The sequence below is a fragment of the Strongylocentrotus purpuratus genome, unplaced genomic scaffold, assembly GCF_000002235.5.
Source record: "Strongylocentrotus purpuratus isolate Spur 01 unplaced genomic scaffold, Spur_5.0 spur5_scaffold_9, whole genome shotgun sequence".
Classification (NCBI taxonomy): Eukaryota; Metazoa; Echinodermata; class Echinoidea; order Camarodonta; family Strongylocentrotidae; genus Strongylocentrotus; species Strongylocentrotus purpuratus.
In genome coordinates, this window is record NW_022145615.1 from 14,290,453 (window position 1) to 14,302,444 (window position 11,992).

At 35.0% G+C, this 11,992-nt stretch overlaps 1 protein-coding gene across 1 annotated transcript; it reads right to left on the minus strand.

Moving 5' to 3' along the window:
- Positions 1-525: 525 nt before the first annotated feature.
- LOC753888 lies at positions 526-8,348 on the minus strand. Its single transcript, XM_001176794.4, has 4 exons — positions 8,137-8,348; positions 6,516-6,575; positions 3,429-3,617; positions 526-2,978 (listed from the first exon to the last, which is right to left on the minus strand). Exons 1-4 carry the CDS (start codon positions 8,138-8,140, stop codon positions 2,689-2,691), a joined length of 543 nt encoding a protein of 180 aa, XP_001176794.1. The 5' UTR covers positions 8,141-8,348; the 3' UTR covers positions 526-2,688.
- Between the last annotated feature and the right edge of the window lie 3,644 nt (positions 8,349-11,992).

The window sequence follows — 11,992 nt, forward strand, 5'->3', positions numbered from 1 at the left end:
CCTTCCGAAGCTCCGGTAAGGGTGTGGGGACTGCCGGCCCTTTTTTAATCTTATTTCTCTGAATAGGGGGCGCGTCTGTTTGTCTATAGTAATCAGTTGTTCGCCTATCACTTTTTTTTTTACACAAAGACCCTCATTTCATGCATTTCGAAAAGATGGGAGTTGGTCTCGTGTCTGACTGTGACAGAGCCCGGTTCGAAACTCTTATGGGTTTTTATGTTTTCTCCTGTCTCATACATTGTCAATGACTCATAATTATAATCACTTATCTTACCACAACCCTCCCTCTTCTCATTCTATCTCTCTCTCTCTCTCTCTTCTTCTTCTCTCTCTCTCTCTCTCTCTCTCTCTCTCTTCTTCTTCTTCTCTCTCTCTCTCTCTCTCTCATTTTCTCTCCTCTCTCTCTCTCTCTCTCTCTTTTTCTATTTCTCTCTCTCTCTTTCTCTCTCTCTCTTTCTATATCTGCCCATCGCATGTTGTCCTATTTGAAATGTCAAAAAACAAAAATTGGGCAATATATCAATATCAAATATACTAATATTTCCTTTATTCGAATGCACACGAGATGAAATGGAATAAGAAATGTACAATCATGCATCACTTTCTAGACTTTTCTAAAGAGCATAACAGTGGTTTGAATTTCTTGAGAATAACTTGTCATATAGGCCTACATGACTCCAGTGTAGGTGGCGTCATGTTTTCGAAGTTATTATAGCTCAATCGATACTCAAACAAGAACATAATATGGACTGTGAAGTTGTGATCGATTTAAAAAGCCGTTGCTCAACTTTATAGAATTTTCACGAAAAAAACTTGTTTGTAAGGAAAACAAAATAATACTGACAGATAGGGGGAATATAATATAATAATTAATGTTTCATTTGTTGTAGATGCAATGAATCCGACCGAATAACATGCGTTTGGACAAGAAAAGCTAATTTTGCTTTAACAGGTTTTTCAGAACTACATTTTCATTTTGGGGGGCTGGCTTTGCACATTTTTTAAGAACTTGTATGGTTGTGAGCTTTGTGCTGCAAGCTTCAAGGTCCCTATTCAGTTGTAAGAAACAGCTATTCCAACAAAATTGATAATGAAAAAACATTAATAAAGTTTCTTTAAGGTGACTAAGAGCGTCATTTCATTGCAAACTGGCCTAGGGGTCTCAGTCAAATCATACTGTAAGCATGTGTGACCAATAAAACTCGTATAAAGGGATTTTTTTTTTTATAGATTGGACGCGATCCGCGCGGTGTCGGGTTAAGGGGTTAAAAATGTCAATTTTCAAGAAAAAGGGTACTTTTTCAAAATCCTGCTGCTGTGTTTTTGTTTATCTTGACTCCGAATTGAAAGCTTGCACGCATGTTATAATTGAAATAAATTTTGCATTATTAATTTAAAATCGGAAGCGCAATTTGATTTATTGAACATCGTCAACAACTTAAATTGTAATCCCTATCGCACTTCAAAATGCTCAAGCGGTTATAATTTTACAGTATTTGCTTAGGAGTTCACCGTTGTGAAATACCCGTTTATAGGGTGTGAATTCGGGGGATAAACACGCGAAATCCTCATTTAGGGTGCAGTAAACATAGATAAAAGTCATTGAAAGTAAGGGTGCGGTCGCTCTACATATCTAAGTAAGTATAAAAGAAAGCTGACGGGATAAAGGGAAAGTCAGGTTCTTAATTCTATTATTCGTTTATTTCAGTAATTACGGTACAAATATACAAATATTTACTACTATGAGAAGGATGGTGAAAATCATCATGATTACCGGGGGCTGTAGTTTTAACCATCACGATAATCCCGAGAAAATAGACAGTCATCTATTTTATACTGCGTCCCGTATGTGAATCATAGCAAGATAATTGTTGGTGATAATTATCCCTATCAAAATGTATTCATTTTCAGGGGTAATTACAAATCAAATGGTCCGATGTTATCAGTATGTGCATTTATTTATTCCTTGTGTTCCTCTAACAACAACAACAACAAATATTAAATAGCCAATGTTATGCTCGCAATTTATTAATAAGATACATAGAATCGTGATATGCGGTATACAATAGAGGTAGCGCATGCGTATTAATAGTCACTCACAGCATCGTAGTTATTCCTAATGTATGTTATCATAAGGAAATGCTAGGCCTGTATCGTGTAGGATTTTAAGAAAAGTTAAATTTTACTTTTTCTTTCAGTGCACATATATTTCATTAATGAGTTTTTTAAATTATGAAAAGTTTTACTTAATAGCATTTTGAACTTCATGTCATGTCTGTCTTGATTTATCACCTTATTTTCCCTTCTTCGCCTACAGATTGCTAGCAAATTTATAATATTCCATGCACTTTATTATCATACCCATTGGTCAAACCATAGGCATCGATAGAGTATTTGGAAGGGGTTAGACTAAGGGAGAAATACATTATCTTTTTGTGAATTACTGGCAAGTTTTAAAAGAAATCCTATAGTTTCCATATTTATCAACATTATTGGTTTATCGAAATGAATTCATGGTTTATCGAAGTGGGGGCGTCACCTCGGCCCCTCCCAGCAAAGACACAACGTTCTCAAGACGTGCACAAAACGTCCTGAAGACGTTGAAACCTTTAGAGGGCGTCTTTTTAGTCCAAAGTACGTTTTGCGTTTCCTTGGCTCTATAGCAACGCTCCTGAATCCAACTCGTCTCTAGTTCCGAAGCGACATCTTCAATACCCAGAAGTTCGCTAAACAGACAGTCATGAAGCTAATACTCGTTCCGGCAAAGGTTGTGGCCGAGTTACACAGGTTGTTGGCGCAGAAACAGGCTTCACCTTTCATGCTGGTCACTCGACCTCCGTGCTTCGCGACGACGTTCTCGGTCTGCCGGCGGACTTCATCGATGTTGGGTAACTGACTGAAATCTCGACATCCATTAGCTGGCGACTTACCACCGCAGCCAAGGATTACGTAATCCACGTCCATGCTGGATATACTCGCTGTGGATTATAATAATTGTGATTAAAGAAGTATGATGATAGAATGTCATATACAAATACAAGCAGCTGAAATCAATAATTATACAGAAAAACTTGTCTCCTGTCCCCATTCACTGCTGAATAGTACAAGCATTATTTTTCTCTTGCATGTCAGAGTTTTTTTTGTTTGTATCCGAAACGGCTCACCAAGAACCTGATAACTCTCTTTTTTTTTCTTGCCAAAGAATTTAACAACTTGTGCCCCCCCCCCCCCCCCCCCTCTCCTGGAAGAAAATGTTTGATCCGGCACTGATTAATAATGATAATAATAATATTCGATTTGGTATACTAACCATACAAAGCGTTTTCCTAAGCAAGAGATTCTTCGATACAATTTCTCAAAAAGCTAAATAAAGAAGATAAATGTTTTGTTATAATACCGTAATACAAATTACTTTACCATCCACTAACCTTGCTGAAAGTTGTAATTAACGGTGAAATTTTGTGTGAAGCACTTTCCAGTACAATCGATGGTGGGCGTTTGGCTTTGGGGGCCGATATCAGTGCAACTTGCTATGGGATGTTTACTTGCTGTCTGTGCTAGCAGTTGGTTTCTTGAGCCAAGTCCGAAGCACTGGTAACATTTCTTCTGACCATTCACTAGAAAAAAGGGGAAGGTAGTTTCGTTTAAAAAAAAATGAATTAAAAAACAACTGTACTTCAGTCATAATCTACAATATACTGATACAATCTCGCATGTGTTTTTTTATTATCACTGCAAAGAAGAGTTATGTAAACATAAGACTCAACAGTAGACACATTCACGAAGAGCACACAGATTTATTTATCTTCATTCTTTAGTTTGAATCAAGATATTGACCATGATGATATACAAATAGAGATTATTCTTCAAACGATTACAAATAGAGATTATTCTTCAAATGATAACAAATCACTCTGACACAGAATCTCTGCTCTGATCACTAAACTTCTCATACTGTGTTGAAATTGCCCTCGAGTTGAGTTCTGGAAAGTCATCGCGATCGTATTACATTTTACATAGAACATAAATTCAAGGAAGGGGCACATTATTATACTCTGCATGCTGTATATTAATCACAGATATGGTATGCCGGCTCCTAAACTCAAAGTATATGTATGCTGTAGAAATCAAGTCTAGATTATTTAGTATTTACACGTTTCAAAAAGTGATACACATGGCTATTGAAATTGTGTTTATATTTTGAAAATCTTAATTATCATGTTCATTGGATTTTTATTCAACTAACGTTGGATAATAAATATGCCTATAGGCTGCGAGGTCTATGGAGAGTGTTTAGTTTACTGATGATACTCTACTTCATGGAACAAAAAATCTACATACATAAACATATCGAATATGTCTTGAGCATTGAGCATTGGAGCACTTGAGCACTTGAGCATTGGAATGATTCAGGGGGTCTAATAGGCATATCTTTCAAAGCCAGTTTCTACTCTAACTCCCCCTAATTGCAGGGACAGGGGTACGAGATATATAAGAGGAAGGATAGGGAGAGGCGAAATAATTCCATGACTCATAAAACGGAAAAGGGTGTAGTTATCAACGTATTGGTTACTAGGCAACAGCTCAACGGTGCTGAAGACGGAGTACAAGGGGGAAGGGTGGCACCCCCCCCCCCCCCCCACCGCCCACCCAACCCTTTCAGATAGGGTCTGTTCGCCAGCGCGGCTACACTTAATTTTTCTACAACATCGTACTTTACTGGCACACAGCCAGCGACACTCCCTGTCAAATGATGCCGACATTTTGGTATGCTCCTATGTGAATCGCCATTGCGTACGGGTAGTGAAAATGTAATACAAATATTGCTAAGTATATGAACATTTTTTTTCTTTTCTTCATTATAACTTTCAATTTAATCCAATTACGTTATTTAATAAACACAAGACTATATCATTGTTATAACTTCCGGAGCCTATGACCTACAAGCATTACTTTCTCTTTAGGCTCCATCATATGTCTTCCTTTATTTAACTTAGTCTTATGTATTATTCTTTTTCTTTGTATAAATGCATCCAAAAATGATTACAAAAATGTAACATGCCAAATATAATGATATGTTATGCAACATGTGAAATATGAAAATAAACTGAAACTGAAACTGAAACTGAAATAGCAAGAACGAAAGAAAAGGAGATAATAATTAACGAGAGAGGGGGAGGGGAGGGTGTGTGAATGTGTCTGTGTGTGTGCGTGTGTCTGTGCGTGTGGAGTGTGAGTGTGAGGGAGGGGAAGAAAATGTGAGAGAGAGCGAGAGAGAGAGAGAGAGAGAGAGAGCGAGAGAGAGAGAGAGAAGGAGGAGACCGGATCGAAAGGGGATTTGAAACAAAATACGCTACAGCCCACAACTTCCCCTAATAATGACCTTGATAATTCGCATTTCATCCACCAAGAATTAAAAAACGGTCTCCTAAATGATGCCGGTGCCCCATCTATGTCTCATCTATATGCCGAAAAATGGTTTACAGTGACTGTGTCGAACACAGGGAACAATATCCCACATTCCATCAGAAAATCTTACTTTAATATTGTAGAACTTTAGAACGGGGAGACAGTGTTTGGAATACTTTCTCATAACAAGATTAACCAAAATACAACCAATGAAAAATTACTTAATTTGAATAATAAATGGAGAATCTGAAAAAGATTAGGCAATTCCAAATAATTTAAATCAACATATTTTGTTTAAATCAAATCTCTTTAAACAAGTTTACAATGATCTTAGGTGTAGATGAAAGATGGAAATCTTTTGGTGAAAAAAAGGTTTTTACACAGCGCATTATACTCGCTTAACATAGTAGGGTAGAATTTTAAGATATGATTACAATTGCAAATATAGATATGTTTATTGAGATTGAGTTTTCTACAGAATTATCTTTTCATCGATTTTTGTGATTTTCTAAACCTTTTGTAACTTAGCACTTTGACAAAATGATTACAATTATTAATAAACAAATACAATGTAAACATGTAATAGTGCACTTGGGATGTATCATTTTTATTTAGGGTTTAAATTGCCGTCCCCATAAGTTGTGATTGAGTATATAGCATAAAAACAAACATATTGATTAAATATGGCAATATACAGCAAATGAATTGCCCGATTAGTCACCCAGATGCATGACACAAATGTATTATATGAGATTGAAGGAATAACGAACATGCTAGACGGAGTTATATATTAGAGGTATTTATCTAACATATTCAAAACTGATTCTCTAAATAGGACCTCGTGATAAATATGCTCTCGAGCTTTCATGGGCCATTCTGTCAAGTTATTTTTTATATATATTCTCGTATTCTATTTCTTTTTCCATGTCTTTTGTCTATATTGTGATTTTATTTATATCATGTATTTAGCTTGACAAATCAAATCAACAACAAAAATGTGACTATTTTAAATATACCATGACACACTTTAATACCACACGGTGCATGATATATGTGCCAATTGTGTATACATATTAAACACTATTTTCTTTTAATCTTATACTCACCAGAACAAATGACGAAGACCAATAGGATAAGAAAGGACTGGCTTGCAGTTCTTACGGCCCCTGCAAATTATTAAAAAAACATTAACAAGATTATAACGCCCAATATCATATTATCTAAAAAAAAAAACATTTTAGCTATCGATCAAAAAAAGGGCCGCATAGTACTTTGAAGATTAACAGTGGAAGAAGAACAGGAAATTAATGAGTTTTTATCAAAATAGTTTTGTTAGTATAGAGTAAACCATATTAGAGCTTTTCAACAGACTTTGTTTGCAGTTTACTATATTCTTCACGCTCTATCACTTATCTGAACCAGATAAAGTTTGAAGATTCAAATGAATAATACGTTTTGCAACGCCATTATAAAAATTATGTTGTCCGTTCAAATATATTATTACCTTTTATTTCACAGGAACGCCGTATTATATCTCAGAATGCATTTGTTTACGGAAATTTATCAATAAATTCAAAGAACTTTCAAATGGCTATTTTGTTCCCCTTATTTTGGCGTAAATATTCACAACTGAATTATACGCGCTGTTAAAACTAAAACAGTCACTATTTAAATTGATTATTCTTCCAATTTTGTTGAGTACAGAATAAACGGAATTATTTTGAAGGGGTAATAAGATTCCGAAAATAGCATATTATGCCCCGCCCCTTCCGCCCCAAGTGGCTTATCAAAAGTACATGATGTGACTTTGGAAGCAAGCTTTAAACCGAGAAACGCGTCTACCCCCTTCCCCTTCCTTAAGTGATAACAAACGGTACATCCGCTGATCAATTGCTTTAGGTCTATTGAGGGAAAAGGGAAGGGGCTACTTAGGGCTCATGGCAGCATGACACATTTACTGCTGCCAACTTAATTCAAGCTAAGATATTTGCAAGTTCTCGCGCGGGTTGTCTTCTCCAACGATTTCGGCAGCCATGTTGGATTAGAGAAGAAATTTCGCGATGAGTGATTAATAAACCATTAATACACACTCACATCAAGCTCGATAGAATTACGCTGTCTAAATATTTAATTGTATATTGGCGATAGCAATTCATTGAGAGAAGGATCATCATAAAAAAAGAGAAATATCTAGCATTAAAAGATATCGATGAAAAATTATTGTTCGATGTACCCGTATGTTTTTCTTTATGGGTCACACGGTTTTTTGCATGCATTTTTGTGAATATACTTTACTTAAGATACCATAATAACTAATCGGACGGGTAAGTAATACAACAATAACAAGTGACATAAATGACCATCATTAGCAGATACACGTTTTTGCTCCAGTATTTCTGCAGTGATCTGCCCTAGAATAAACTTTGTATGTCCCTAGATTCCTAGCCCAATAATAAGATGACTGAAATCAGAAAAGTAGTTTTTGAATGGTTGAATTTTTACATTACGGTCCTTCGTATAATGATATGAAATATAATATAACAGATTTCGAGAAAACGGAAAAATTTAAATGATCCTCCTCCCCCCCCCCCCCAAAAAAAAAAATAGGAGAAGAAAGAAAACCTGTTTATCATATAGTTGTAAACTATTTTGTCCGTAAAACGACAGATTTGATAGTATGATAAAGTTTTGCATTATTACAAAGAAAAATAAGGAAGACAAACTTACCCATGTTGTTGACACTAAGGTCAGATCTTCGAGAGAAAAAAAACTGAATGAAAAAGTTATCAAACTAGCCAAGAAGATTGAACTTCCCTGTAGACTACTCCTGTATGATGTATCACACCCTGATCAAACACTTCAAAGTGAACTTGATTTCCTAATCACTATATTTATGCTTTTAGAGAGTTTATGGCGGTGGTTGAAAGACGAAAACATAACAGATATTTGACGCAAGGGGACGCTCTACACTCTAGACTCCCCCGACTTTTTATACATCTGCCTGCTGTAATATTGTACATGTATTTATCGAATGTAACTATCTTACTGCCATTAAAAATGTATTTATGATTTTGTTTATGTCATTTACTTGCAATGTATTTATTGTAATAAGTTATAATTATCAGCGTAACATTTTTGTGGCTAAATAAATACTTCTGCAACAATGCAATCGTAGCATAGAATACAAGATGAATGAATGTAGATCAGTAAAATCAAATAACCAAACTCTCTCTTACAGTCTAAGAATAAGATTGTTTTCCAATAATAGTTGCAATGAGTGATGGTCCAAGATTGATGAACTTAGAAAGCTGTAAGAACTAGAACCAAAGCTTTATAAATTAAAAAAAATAAAAAGATGGTGAAGAATAAGATTTCCGTATCTATATCAGTTCCAGTGACATTGATTGTTCCGGGCTCTATTCTGTCACTGAAGTATATGGTCATAGGGCAAGGGTTTCAATTGGGTTTTAGGGTTGGGGGTTTACATAAACGGTTATTACACCTACTGTTTGGTATGGTCCAGGGTGAAGTTTAAGGCCAATCCAACCAGTGTCATAAGTTTATTTGAATGAAAGCAGAAAAAACAGGAGAGCCAAAATGACGAAAGCTTGAAATAAATCCGACCCGATAAAAAGGTTATAATATTTCAAATATGAGGTCACTGTAGATTGTGAAGTACATTTTGCACCCTCCAAAATGACATTTTTAATATTAGTTGTGTGTTAGAACAAAATGTGAAAGTTGTCCGTCGCTATACACGAAACAATTCACCAAATCTGAAATACCCATTATCTACAGTGATTATAATTTGTTTAATTCATGACTTTCATATATATCTTATGTCCGATTTCGTTCAAACTTAAATTAAAACAAGTGTGCCTCTTTGATTTTCTGCTTTCTATTAGATTAGTTTGCCATTTAAGTTGGATTTCCAGTTAAGAATTCGGTTAGTGTATAGGAAATTGACGCGGGGTACCAGTCTTTATTCTGCTATATATCAGCGTTTTACAACCTTTATTTTAGTCACGGCACTCTTTTATGAGTCAAAATTTGAGGGGGTAGATTGACTAGGCCGGGAGGGGATATACCCATTGGCCCAAAAATTGCATTTTAAAGTGAAACGGACACATAATAATATACTCTCTCTCTGACTCTTTTCCCGTAGGCCTATACCGTATGTGTTTTATCTTTCACTCCAATCTCAGTTTCTTTTTCTTCTCTCATGTACACAGAACGGATTACCCTATAAGCAAAACGTTTATTCCACCTTTTACAATATATTTCGTTACATACTTATGTTGTCCTCAGGTTATTGATTCACATAATAGTATATTCTTTGAAGAGCGTTTTCGAGCAATCTATAGTATTTCCTTTTTATGATCTCACGCTTTTTTTTTCTTTTCCTTCATCTCTCACTCTCCCCTGTTTGTTTGTTTTTGCCATTAGATCGGGGCATGACGTGCCCCCCCCCCTCCCTGCCGGCTGCTCCACCACTGTGCCGTACAACAAAATTATCACCTTTTTATCAAATATTGGGACAACTTCGTCATAACATTAACACACACTAAATAGAAAAACATTAACCTGAATCTCAATGTGCTGCATTATCATCAAAGTCTTAATTCGGTCTCTAAAATGTAACAGTCTGTGGACATACCCCATATTGCATTTTCTTAATTTACAAAAAGAAATTACTATTCGAGAATGCGACCTTTAACGACTACAATTCCTTAGCCTACTGTTTTCTGAACTAATAATGAGTATAATTATAAGTAACGTCACGTAATGCTATTGACCACTTTTTCAAGCACCATCTATAATTGTATTATTAATGGCTAATGACTTATTTTCGAAATATTTTATGGCATGCATGCATACAGCTTTTAGTCGCATGCTTTTAGTTTCGGGGTATGATATAGGTCGCTACGCCTCTAAAACTTTAGGACCTATAGATGGGTGCAAGGTATTGAATAAAATACACTTTTAAAAACGAAATATATCAAAATCACAAATTTTCTCTCAAATAAAGTTATGTATTTTGTCTACTGTTAGGAATGTTAGGTATTTGCAGAGAAGTTGTTTGTTTATGACCGATATCAATCGTGCGGTTTATTCTCAGACCGAGTTGCGCTTTCGAATTCCGGAATAATTGACCATATTTTCAATTTGTTTAAATAATGAAATAGAAACAAAGGGTATGTGTAGATCAAGTTTCAAGGTAAACCACCTTGTGGGTAAAACCCAGACGAATGGAAAATGACTTCCTTAATTTTCTTTCAAATTTGAGTACTGACCTGTGGTGTTAAATCACTCCTAAGGTCAGAAAAAATGGTTCTGAAAGCGTCATATAATTATTATGGAGGGTATACAATCACTGAGCGTGCACTGACCAATGAATGAGGGGGTGGCAGGTCATAACCTTTTGGTATACCAGTGCATAACTCCCCCGCCCCCCCCCCAAAAAAAAACAAACAAACAAACAAACAAACAAACAAACAAACATATATAATAATAATAATAATGATGATGATAAATAAATAAATAAACACACAAATAAATGAATGATACCAATGAATGCATAGATAAACAAAGAGCAATAATATTTGTAAGGCATCAAATCCACTTAAGATTAATACTCAGGGCGCACAAGTGCATCAGATCAGACAGCATGCATACACTTCAGTACCGTTCGAATATGAAAGAGATTTAAAAAATATATATTCATAATGTACAATTAACTATAAGCCAAATCGAACAGATACAAATACAAATAGATCATGAACAAATAAATAAATAAATAGATAAATAAATAAACAAATAAATAAACAAATAAATATATAGGCCTAAGAATAAATAAATAATTAATAAAATAGATAAATAAACAAAATGTTAAACCATTAACGATTGCCTTGCCATGTTCTCGCATCAGATATATCGTACATGCGGCTTTATATACTCTTTGTCTTTCATCAATTTATTGGAGAAGTTCCAACTAACAGAGGATATAGGCCTATCTTCTAAATTGATTAGTGACATTATGGCAGACGACTGTCATAATAAGCGTTTCCTCGAAAATTAATCGAAGTTTCATATTTAATCAGTATTCATCAGTAATTGAAACCAATCCCTGTTGCCTTGTAAATATTGATAAATATCGATTGTCAAGAATCAGGAAATCTTTGAGTATCATGTATTTCTGAAATTATGATGGCAGATCAAGGAGTCTTAGAGATAAGTCTTGGATGACTGATAATAAGCTTTCTTTATACTTGGGGAAAACAGAAAGCATTTTATTTTGTTCTAAAAGTAGTTCTAAAAAGTCATTTGAATTCAAAGTGACACACAATAATCAAGCAATCAAGAGAAAAGAGTCTGTGAAGTATTTAGGCATTGAGTTGGCTAGCGCAATTTCATTTTCATCTTTAGTAGAATCAGTAATGTCGTAAAAAAAAGCAAATTCTCGTCTGAAATTTTTGTACAGATATCAAAGTTGTATGGATTTAAAAGCAAGACGTACACTCTGTTTTGCTCTTATTCAATGTTTATTTGACTATGCTAACCCTGCATGGTATAGTAACATAAA